This window comes from Alligator mississippiensis, chromosome 12 (assembly GCF_030867095.1).
Source record: "Alligator mississippiensis isolate rAllMis1 chromosome 12, rAllMis1, whole genome shotgun sequence".
NCBI lineage: Eukaryota > Metazoa > Chordata > Crocodylia > Alligatoridae > Alligator > Alligator mississippiensis.
In genome coordinates, this window is record NC_081835.1 from 30,730,773 (window position 1) to 30,743,373 (window position 12,601).

General features: G+C 39.8%; 1 protein-coding gene across 1 annotated transcript in view; it reads left to right on the forward strand.

Annotated features, from left to right (window-relative positions):
* The window catches only part of RAF1 (Raf-1 proto-oncogene, serine/threonine kinase), a 107,304-nt gene that overhangs the window by 86,134 nt on the left and 8,569 nt on the right, over nucleotides 1-12,601 (forward strand). The window contains exons 12-14 of the mRNA XM_059715868.1: nucleotides 794-970; nucleotides 1,926-1,972; nucleotides 4,898-5,016. Of these exons, the coding sequence (XP_059571851.1) occupies nucleotides 794-970; nucleotides 1,926-1,972; nucleotides 4,898-5,016 (343 nt within the window). The remainder of the gene's footprint in view (nucleotides 1-793; nucleotides 971-1,925; nucleotides 1,973-4,897; nucleotides 5,017-12,601) is intronic.

Consider the following 12,601-nt stretch of genomic DNA (forward strand, 5'->3'; position numbering starts at 1 on the left):
AATACATTTCTTAGTATAGTTTTCCCTTGCTTTATGATGTACATGCATTCCTGGAAAACAATGCATAACTCACATTTGCATAAGGGAACCTACTTTGCGATGTAACAAATAAGGATATGTTCCAAGACCTCCACTGTACTGACCCCCAGACCCATTTCTACCACTTTCACAAGACAATTTTGGTACTCGCCAACAGCAGACAGTACACACAGGATATACTATCATAACGGGGATAGCAACTACAGAAACACGCGTCACAGACAACAAGCGAGGAGCTCAGATCCACATGGGAGACGAGATTTTGGTGCGTGCCACTCCCACAATGCCCTGCACAAAGCAGCTGACTGGGCTTCCACCACACTGATAGCATAAGAGTGAATTTACCTCGCATATAACAGTATTTTGGTATTAAAAGGGTCATCGCATAAGAGAAAATTGGCACATACAGAAACCACGTAAGGCAAGGGAATGATTATATTAAGTAATAATTGTATTTATTTGGGCTCTGAAAATGTTCTTGCATCAAATGTAAAACTAAGTGGAAAAAACCCACAAAGTTTAGAAGACATGCTTATTCTCCTAATTAGTAACAGGTAATTATGGTATGTTTGTTAACAATTTAAAAGAACTCTTTAACATATGTGTATATTTCATAAATAGTTTTGAGGGAAGAGGTTATATTTTTGATTGGGAACTTTGACAGTGTCCCCATGACCAAGAATACCTACTTCAGGGAATTAAAAAAAAAAAAAAAAATAGAAGATAGTCATTCTTTCTTTGTTCTTTCCATTAGGAAAACGCGGCATGTAAATATTTTGTTATTCATGGGCTACATGACGAAAGATAATCTGGCTATTGTTACGCAGTGGTGTGAAGGAAGCAGTCTGTATAAACGTATTCATGTTCAAGAGGCCAAATTCGAAATGTTCCAGCGTATTGAAATTGCCCGACAGACAGCACAAGGAATGGAGTGAGTAGGATTGGCAGTTTGATCTATTCTGATCCCTTGATCATCTTTAGGAAAAACGAATGTGGAGAATCACTGCCCTAAAACTCGTGGGGTTTGAAAATGATGTTCATACTCCACCATCTGTTATAAATCATTAAAAAAGATAATGTTATCAAGGGGCTTTCAAATGACGTTGTGGATGATATAATACCTTTGTTTAAGTAAGTTAAAAATGTTATGCAGAAAAAAATTCTGCAGAGTCTAGTGCTTTGCTCTTGCTCTTAATATGAGATGGGAGGGTAGTGGCAAGATGCCCTTTTAGAGGATGTCAGTTTGCAGACTTCTAGTTAGCTTGGAATTAGAAGTACACAACTGTTTGATTTGCTTTCCGAAGGAGAAGATGGAAGATACAATTTTGATCTTAATTTGTCAAAGCAAGTTTAAATTCATTTAAGTTTTGCAGGTATAAATTCATAATGAATCTAATCATAATTAAACATAGATTAATACAATAATAGGCAGCACTGATTTTACTTTCATGATGGGTTGCCTTTACTTTTTGTGACTGTTTCAGGATAAAAAGACCCATAGGGAAGGGTAATGACAATCCCTATAATTTTTCTTCCTATTGGAGGAAAAGTTTTCACTGGTACTGTCTAAACAGCAAAATGGAAGATAAGCATAAAACTCTTTATGAAAAATCTACAGAAATAATAGGTATTCTGTCACTTTAATCTTAATTATGGACAGGTGAAATTAAAACTAACGTACATTATTAAGGGTGTACAGCATCTAGTTTTTGATTTTTAACACAAATAGAATTATGACCTTGAAATATTTGCCATTGTTATTTTATAATTAATTCAGGGTAATTTTATAATTTTTGTGCTTTTATTTATAATAATTTTGGCTTGCCTATATAATATGAATATATGTTCCACTTTAGAAATTTTAAAAGTACTTTTTATTTTCACAGCTATTTACATGCAAAGAATATCATCCACAGAGACATGAAATCAAATAGTATCCTTTTCTTCATTTAATGTTGTTTTCAACCGTTTTAACTTGCATCAGCATAACTGACTACAATTGCTGTAAAGATCTTCTGTGAAATTGAAACTTCCCAGTTATACTTATCATCATTTTTTAAAAGAACAAATAATCTCTCAGGCAGATAGAGGCTTAGAGTTTATATGCTCGCTAGCCAATTACCTATCAAGAATGATTGAGGGGGTGGCTGGGAGAGAGGCCTGTTTCTGGCTCCCCCGCCATGCTTTGTGTCTGGCCCTGCTCCCCCATCCCCCACCTTGGGGTCCGGGCCCATTCCCCTCCCCTCCTCTCCCCCACTGCTTCTGGTCCGGGCCCATTCCCCCTGCCCCTGTGCTCTGTGTCTACCTGACCCACGTTCACCTGCCTCCTCCCCCCTCCCCTTCCTCCCAGCTGTTGGCAGGGCCCAGCATCGGCAGTGGGATGCCATCGCTGTGCCCTCCCTCCCTCCTGGCTTTTGTCGGGGGCCAGTGGTGGCAGTGGTGCGCTCCCTGCCGTCGGGCGGGGACAGAGTCCCATGTCTGGTCCCGTCCCCACCCCTGCTTCTCATCCAGTCGGGGGAGGAGGCAAACGGGCCTGCTCTCTCCCCTCTCACCCCTGCTGCTTCGGGGCCAGGCCCGTTCCTTTCCCCCACCAACCCCCTCCTTCGGGGCTGTAGATTAGCAATTGGATAATAGGTTAAAAAGCAGATTTTAAAACACATTTTTAAACAAAATATTCTTTGTATTTGCTTTCCTCTAATCCCATCATGAATTATTATTTTAACAAAAATTTGTTTTGCAGGCTCTGATGTACATGACGGCCCAAAAGCCAGGACCCATAGATATTATAACATATTTATTAATTGTTTTTCTTTTGTAATTTTTTAGGTGAAAAATACCACAAATTAATGAAAGAAAAGCCCTAGCATCATTTCAAAAGAGAATTGAGAAATGTGTTGAAGTTAATGGTAGTCAGTTTGAACATTTACTAGAATAAATGTTATAATGCCCATGGGTCTTGACTTCTTCATCACCCTGTACAGTAGACAGAAAATTGATTTACTTTTTTTAAATCTTGATTATAATCTCTTAAACCATTGTGAAGTAGTAAAGGAGAAAAATGAGAGCTTTAAAAATGCAGCTTTAAAAATGTGTTAAACTTCTTATAAACTTGAAAATAATTTAAACATGAATGTGTATCTAAAAGGTATGTAAACACATATGCTATGCAGTGCATTTGAAATGCCTAAAAAATAGGCGACATAATTTATTTAATCAAAATCATACCATTGTATCCAAAGTTATGTATTACAATTTGAAATGCAAAGATGGGTGTAAAATAGAATATGAGTAATACAGATAACATGTTGTCTCTTAACCCATAAAAGACTGAGGTGTTGCTCACATGCCAGAGAAACAATTGTAAGACTTGAGGTTAAATTTTATACATCCTCTGTCTTAGAGCAATGGTTCTCAAACATTTTTGACTCAGCACCCCTCATTGGACTCTAGGCATCCCTCAGAAAATGCCAGCTCTTGGTTTTCACTTTGTTTTTTTGCCTACAGAAAAATATAATAGAGCAATTTTTCTGTTGTAAAGAACTCAGAAAGACCACAACAGGGCAGAATGGTTTTGACAGAAATGAAGGGGGGTGAGGGGGCAGGATAGAGGTCCCTGCTCCCCTCCTCCCCCCCGCTTCGGGTCCTGTGCTGCTCCCCCTTACTCCCACGCTTTGGGTGTGTCTGGTCTGCATTCACCTGCCTCCCCTCCCCATTCCCTTCCCTCCCAGCTGTTGGCAGGGCCCGGCAGCAGTAGTGTGCCACCACCTTGCCCCCCCTTCTCCCTCCTGCTCCCCTCCCTCCCTCCCTCTCCCTGCCAGCTTTTTTACCGTAATTTTTTAAAAGAACAAATAATCTCTGAGGCAGGTAGAGGCTTGGAGTTTAAATGCTCATTCTTTGCTACCCATGTGCATAGACACCTTTGGAATGCAAAAATGATGCTCCAGAAGTTACCGGTTATTAATTCACTTGTCTTTCACAGGATATCACCATCTTCCAAAAATGTTTTAAAGGGGAATCATAATCTACTTATTTATATTTTCCATATATGACTAGATGACTTTAAAAAGTGGGGTGATTTTTGGCAGTAACTAAGCCACGAATTTTCTTTTGTTATAAACTTGATGAACAAAAGTGGTAGGGTTTCACTAGTAAGTTCCTATCAGAGATACCAACCAAATACGTACAGAATAAATGTTCTATTTACTGAATATCGTCTACTTCTGGCAACTTTCTGCCATTATAAAAAGGAAAATGAAGCTTTTTTTATTGAAGGCCATTATAGAACACCTGCCAACCTCAGTTCTCTGAGCAAAGAGGGCTTCTCATTTTCAGTGTAAGACAAGAGAGTTGCTGTGGACATTTACAGTGCAACTATTTTTCAGTAACCTAATTTAGTCTGTTCTTCTCATTAAGGTCTACTAGATGACTTAAAGTGAGGGATATCTGCCTCTTGCATATCTGTAGCATCTTTTGGAATTGAAGTGTTCTAGTTCTCAAACTAAATTTGGATGTTCATTTCCTTTCACTTCTCCCCCTCTCCAGCAACCTCCTCAAAGAATATTTTTATTGGTCAGCTCCATGGTGTTTAAGTTTAGTGCATTAAATAATAACTTGGAACTGGCTAGTCCTATTGTTCTGTCCTCTCTATTTGAATATCAGAGTTTCTCCCGAGTGTTAGATGTTCTCTGTGTGTATAATTAAAGATTATTAAAGATTAAAGAGGCAGACTTATTTGAAGGTGTTTCAGGGAAGGTGTTTCAAATGTTTTTTGCTGTCCTAATCAGACACTGCATGAAATGTATTGGACCAGGCTGACTTACATGAACTTTGAATAGAAATTCCTTAATGGACATTTCAGACATATTTCTTCATGAGGACCGTACAGTTAAAATAGGAGATTTCGGTCTGGCAACAGTAAAATCCAGATGGAGTGGATCACAGCAGGTTGAGCAGCCTACAGGTTCAATCTTGTGGATGGTAAGAAAAATATTTTAAAAGATCAGGCATTTCCCAACTTTTTGTTGTAAATTCATTTACTTTGTCAGTGAATGCAACTTAAAATACTTTGAAATATATGCTGACAGTAGTATGGAATAATTATCCTAATAATATGACAAAGGAAACCTTTAAATGGACGTTGCTGTGATATGCTTAATTTCTTTGACAAATTTTCTGTTTGTTAGCTACTCGTGGCTTCTGGTCTGTGATTTCACAGTCCTCCAGACTGTTTTTAGTTTTTTTTTCAAAATCCTAGATTCTATGGAGGTCAGTCCTCAGCAGCAGCTACAGTTTCAGTTTTTGGCTGAACAACCCAGAGCTGCTGACAGTTTTGCTGTGAAAGGGTTAAAACAAGCTTTTGCCTGAGCAGAAAGGGGAGCTGAAGATGGGGCTCCGTTCCTGCTCTAGGTGGCAGTGACTCTGGAAAAATCTTTTTTTTAGGTTGGCAGAGTGAAGAATGTACATCTTAATGGACATTAAGATGTGTGTTATGTGAGAAAATATGGTGTTCTCTTTCAAATATGTCCAAGTATAAAATTCCTTATTAACATAGCCTCTCTGTTGTCTGGTCCTGGCTTAGTTCAGCTTTCTCTTTGTAAAATTGTTATTTGTGCTCTGGACTGTAACTGTCCATGTGTCACTAGCTACACGTGCCATTAACAGAAGGGGCCATGGTTAATTCTATTTAAGAATCTTGTTTCAGTTACGATTCATGTCTATAAAAGCAGTAGTTGGATCAAAGCGTAGAGTTTTTTTCTTTTGTAACACCCTGCTGTGGGGTGCTAACCACTGCCCGTGGCAATTTGTGGAACCGTGGGGTACCAGCTAGACCGTCCTTTTGGTTCCTTTGAGCTAACGAGGAATCTCAGGATCCCAGTACGGGGATACCTCCTGTAAACGCACTCTGACAGAATAGGTAACTATTTATAATAGTTTCTGCCCCTCAGAGAGGGTTGGTGGGTCTATGAGGGAGTGAGCAACCAGGACCAGAGCCCCCCACGTGAGGATCCACTACCAGATGAGGGCTATGCCTGTTTGCAAACTCTAGGCCCCAGGTGCATCCCCTGGACTCAGAGCCAGGCTCACCTCTGGGCTCTGCTCGCTTCCCTCATTCATGGCTCTGGTCCTCCAGAGATCCTTGTAGTCGCCTCACAGTGGTGTGTCCCTCCCTCAGCTCCCAACTGTCAGCCTGCTGCCACAGACCCTGGCAGCCGCTCATCCTGGCTGGGGAACTCTGGGGCTCTGAGAGGGACCTTGTTTCCAGGGTCTGCAGGCAAGATTGCTCCAGGCCTTTTGTTCTGGTGTCCTCAGCGGGACAAAAAATCTCCCAGGCTTAGCCTGGTCTTGGCTCACCATGAGACATCCCCTACAGATGAATGTCCCTTCTGTTACACTGTTACAGAAACAAAAGTAACACAGCACTTTGGGTGCTTTTCTATCATTACATTCATTTCTAAGGAAAAACAGGCAAAGATGTTAAAGTAGTAGTCAAACCCTCAAGTGAATGGACATTAAGGCCTCCTCTGTCCTTTTCACCTCCTTGTTGTGCATAGGAATTTCACCACCAAGTTATCTCCCTACCCTTGATTGGGCATTGCATCATATGCTAAATGTTACTTGTGCTTGCAGCATGGTAACTGCTTGCAGTAGACCTGAAAAATTGGACTCCTGTTAAAGATTGATTTAAGTTTGCTTAAGTTTTATATAACTTTCTTCTTGGCTAATGATTGAACATATTATATGAGAACAGATGAATTCAGACTGTTTGAAGATTGCCTGTGTTATCACACAGGTCATGTTCATACAAACAAAAGGGATGCAAATTCAATTCATTTCAATTTAGACCAACTGTTTCATTTTCTAAAAGCCCAGGGACCCACTTTTGTTCAAAAAACTACTCATTCAGGCAGTCTCTAATTCATTGGCACTTACATAAATAGTTTGGTGACATGACTTTTTTAAGGACTCATTAGTGAGTAATATTTTACAGCATTGGTCCCTCTACAATCTAATGTTTGCTTGATTCTGTATTTCCTTAAAATTAAGACACGCACCCAAGTTTTTCTTAATTTATCTTAGCCTTTGCTTTCTCTTACCTTATTTCTCATCCAACCAAAATGCTAATGTTGTAAAGATACTTTTTGCTTTTTTAAATGTATGAAGTGCTGTATTGCATATTATATTTACAAATAATATACAAATATTTTATAAAGTAGCTAGACAGTTACGACCTTATAGTTAAGGGACTCTGGAAAATCTCTTATGTGTATGTGGCATGGTTTATTCAGATTGAATGATGGCTTATATCTACATGGGGGCTTGTGCCTACTCTGACTATAGTTCGGTTCAGTCCAGTAGCTTTGTGGCTTGATTACATTTTAGGGTTTTTCCTCTCAGAATGTTAACACTTTCCTCTGTTATAATGCTCTGACAGTTACTCTAAAATTACAGATAACTTTTTATTCCATATTTAGTTATTTCCTGGTTTGTCGTATTAACTATAGTGTTACACAAGTATTTGTCCATTTAAGAAGTTGACCAAGTGGCTCCAAAGAAATAAAGGAACCGTCACTTTGGAAAACAAATAGAATGCATCTGGTCACTTGAGATGACCAAACTTTGACAATGCATTTTCAGTTGTAACGGTTAAAGAGTAAATACAGTAAGAAAGTTTAAGACCTGTGTACCAGCTGATGCCATGAACATTTTTGTTCTTTAAATCAATTAGTTTTAGGAAATAATTTTATTATGTGCGAGAGAGAGAAGCTTTTATAAAGCTTTACATTTTTATTACAATTTCTAGCTTGAAACTTTGCGTAAGATTTACTTCTGCATTTTTCTCTCATAAGCTTATCTTGGCCAAGCACTCTTGTATTAAATACTTCCTGATTATTATTTTTTCTTACAATACAACTGTATTGTAAGTACAAAAATTGCTGGCTTTCTATTAAAGCAGAACTTGCAGATTGTCTATACTCAAACCAGCGGCTGTTAATGTTTAATTCATTTAAAAAATTTTAGAAAGCACTTAGAATAAAAAATATTCCTCTAATGTACGCAACATAATGATGGTAGCAGTCACTTAGTACAAGAACTAGAAGATGATACTGACTTACCTGTCCTCAGCAATGAAACTGAATGAAGTGCAGAAAAATAAAAATAAGTGAGCTACTCTTGTAAAATGCATTTAAAACCAGTATAGAAAGGTGTTGAGTGAACTGACTAATCTGCATTGTTCAATAATGAGCTTTCATTATTAAATGACAAAGTTTGTTTTTGAACATGGTTGTTAGTCTTCAATTATTTTACTAATTTTTCTTTTATGAAGGAAGTGTATAGGACTGAATTTCTAACCCTTGCATAAGTGGAATTTAAAAGCTGTTGAAAATTTTTCTTTAAATCAAAGTAAGACTTTACAGCAACACTAGTGAAGCCGATTCCTTATTCTTTCCAGTAGAATTTAAATTAGCATGTCCAATATTTGTAACTCTGATGTTTATCTCAGAGCCATGCTAGCAAATTCACACCAAATAATTTTTTAAAACTTCTGTGGAAACGGAAAAGGGTTTCCCATAAGCTTTTCCCGTTTTAAAATGTTGTTGCTTTTGTAGTCCATTTTCTCTGTAATCAATCTGTTTTGTTCATTTAATTCTGAAAGAATTTTTAGGACAGGAAATATCTGACTGTTTTGAGTGCTAAAGAACAAATGCTTTGTTTGCTGTTTACATGCTCACATATACCACAAGTGCTTAGAAACTGGAACAGCAGGAAAGGAGACTCTTGATTCAGAAAGCTGGGGGGGAGGGGGGTTTCTGTTTGCAGCCATAGAGGAACTCCCAAGCATGAGTCTGACATTTCAGACTTTGGGGTTAGGGACAGAAGTTGCACGTAAACTGCTTTAAATGACCAGAAACTGGTTTAAACCAGAATAGAAGCTCAGTGCACATAAACCAGGTTCAAAATGGCTGAAACTTGTTTAAGATAAACGTGGTTGAATGTAGTATAAGACGTAATTGATTTAGGTCAAACCAGTTTATGGAACTTCTGCCCCAGACCCCTTCCTGGTTCAAGTTAAATCTAGAGTTTCCCAGCATCCTAGCATTTGGAGCCCTGGACTGGGCTGTGCTGTCTGCTCCAGAGAGCAGGGCTGACCCCACCCCTCTGCTTCCTGGCTGGAGCAGTGAGGACTGGCTCACTGGTCCTCCCCCCCCCCCCAGGCGAAACCCAGCTGGGGTCTGGGGGGGGGGAGGGGAGGGAGTTAAACTGCCTTTCCCCTGAGTACAAAGCTGCCCTGCCCTGCCCTGCCCTGCCCTGCCCTGCCCTGCCCTGCCCTGCCCTGTTTGCTTAGTGCTGGCTGCAGCTTTGGACTACAAATCCCAGAGGCACCTGGAAGCAGGAAGAGGAAGTGATGAGCAACTCTGCAGAGTCCTGCTACAGTAAGTATGGACTGCAAATCCCAGAAACCTCAGGGGCAGCAGGAAGAAGCAGCAAACACACAGCCCATGTTGGCTAAGTGCCAGAGAGCTGTGGTCTAGCACCCTTGGCTTCTGGCCTGAGCCACTGTGGCTGAATTTCCTGAATCAAGAGTGAATGTCTTTTCATTTGCTTATTGTTTCAATCTTTTCATCTTGGACTAACCTGAAAAGACTGAATCAATTCAGCCTCAGGCTCTTTGACTGTCTGTACTTGGCCTAAAGGAATGAGCCCAGGATCAGAACTACATATGGTTCTTACTTGACATTTCTACCTACTGAGGAAGACAGCACTATATGGGCTTACTGGATTTATACTTGAAACCATAAGGACTAGCAACAATTTATTAGAAACAGGGTTAGATGATGTACCACCTTCAGGTAAATTCTCATTAGCCAGGAATAGGTTCATGTTTTGCCCTCATCAAATGAATCTATCAAGCAGTGTTGAAAAGACGAGTTATACAGATGTATATGATGGTGTTCTCGTTTTGATACAAAGTGCAGCAGCACTCATTAACTCCTTGGAAGAACTTTTGTTAATGGATATGTAGACTTTTATAATTTGTCTGGACTTACTAATGAATGATTTTATAGTATTGACAGAAAAGTGATGGTAGAATGTTTCCCACCAAGTAGGGGCTTATTTTCATCAATATGGAGCATTGTATGCTGGGATTGGTAACCTTATGAGCAACACCTTGTGTAAAAGGTACGGACAGTTGTTTGCCTCAGTTTGGCAATCCTTATTGTCAAGATTCACTGAGCATTCTTCAGTTAGGTCAGCACTCTTAATTTGCCAGATTCCTCCTTCAATTAGATTAGGTGAGACCAGGCCTTGCTTTGAGAAACATTGTTTCTATTCGCTGCTACACTGGCCTTTGTAGCAGCTGGTATTTCTGTATGCAAGTAACTGAGCTTCATCTGTGTAAGGGAATACTCATTTTGCAACTCTGTGCAGTAGTGTGAAACTAGAATAATTCTTTGTTGTCATGTGAGTTTGTGGAGGGCATAAACCCTGCAGATCAGCTGATTTTACATCCTTCAGAAATGCAGATTTAACTTTTGGAAAATATTTTAATATGTTCAGTTTCACATAAAATGCATATTAATTTGCCACAAAATTCTGCCACAGAATCTGAGGGGTTTAAAAAAAAAAATCTCACCAACATACATTTTTAGATGTCATAGCTGTGAAGGAAAGAACAGAAAATGTGAATAAATCAATACTTTTTCTTGCCTTGTTGCAGATTGCTTGGAAACAGTCTTGAGAATTTTGTTTTGGTCTCATTTGTTACAAATGAGTTAACTCAAACTTTTAACAATTTAAATGTGAAAATTAACTGTTTAACTGTTGACTGATGTAGGAGAGGCACGACTGGTATTTGCTACAATTCCTAATTGTTTCCCACCCCTCTTCAGGTGTGAAAAACTACCAGTATAGCTGCTAAATTCTGTAAGATGAGCAATACGTTGTCAGTATTGTCATACATTGTTAAAATATTCTCAGTGAAATTTACCAAAATTCCTAAGATATTGAAAAGTGTAAATGTAGAGAAAAGTGAAACAATTATGTAATATTAAAAAACATGAAGGCTGTCTCCCAAACTAAATATAATCTTCATATCTAATTAAAATAATTAAATATTATCATAGAATTTCCCTGTCCAAAAGTGCTGCAAAGTTCCAGGACAGCCCTATAGAATTTAGACTTCATTAGAGTACAGGGGCTTTTGTTACCAGTCTTCACTTGAATTTATTTAATATCAGTAGCTAGCTTTAACAAACTAAAATGAAGTTAAATGAATGGTGCCCATTAGACTTCCCAGCATGTTCTGCACCACAGGATCCTAACCATTACAGCAGAACTTCTTGGATCTCAGTGCCCTCTGGCACTGGATTCTGTGACACCCTGAGATGTCAACGCAAACCTGAAGGAAATGTACTGTATTGTTACAATTATAAGTTAGGCTTTTCTCATCCAAAAGAACCATAAGAATTGTATTTGACATACAGAGAGTTCGCTTATAATTGGGCCCTTGATGGTGTAGACTTTTATACTTACAATATTTTGCACACGCCATACAAACACCAACTCAGAATTTTTTTCAGTATAGTTTTTAATTGATTTAACACCTGGGGCCTTTCCTTGACATTTGAAGTAGCAGTAGCATAGCTAAGGAGGGACAGCTGGGACAGGTGTGCAAAAACAGTAGCTGCTTCAGTGCCTGGCCCAACCATTGTGGTTACCTGCAGCTCAGCTGAGCCACTGATGCTGCCTTGTGCACCACTGCTGAGGGTGCAGCAGTGCCCAGGTATTCCTCTAGCTCTGACAAAATCCCACCAGAGTAGTGGTTGATTTTTCATAGACATTAGGGCTGGAAGGGACCTTGGAAGATGATTGAGTCCAGACCCCTGCCCCAGGGGCAGGAAGTCAGCAGGGGTCATAGGTTCTCAGCAAGATAAATGTCCAAATGTCTCTTGAAGGTGTTCAATGTAGGCGCTTGAACCACCTCTGGCAGCAGTCTATTCCAAACCTTGGTGGCTCGGACAGTAAAGAAGTTCTTCCTTATGTCCAGCCTGAAACGGTCATAGAGCAGTTTGTGACCGTTCGATCTTGTCATCCCTTAGGTTGCTATGGTGAACAGGTGTTCCCCCAGATCCTGGTGAACACCCCTGATAAACTTTTATAGGTGGCCGCCAGATCGCCCCTGAGCCTGAGCTTTTCCAGGCTGAAGAGTCCCATAGCTCTCAGCCTCTCATCATAAGGTCTGTTTTCCTGACCTCTGATCATGTGCATGGTTCTTCTCTGGACTCTCTCAAGCTTCTTCTTTGAATTGCGGAGCCCAAAACTGGACGCAGGACTCCAGCTGTGGCCTCACCACGGCCGAATACAACAGGAGAATGACACCCTGGGATTTGCTTAAGAAGCATCTATGGATGCAAGCCAGCATTTTGCTCGCTTTACTAGCTGCAGCATCACACTGGCTCATGTTCCTCTCGTGGTCAGTCATGACCCCCAAGTCCCTTTCGTCCATAGCACTAGCCAGCGTAGCACTGCCGAGCCTATAAGCATGCTGCAGGTTTTCTTC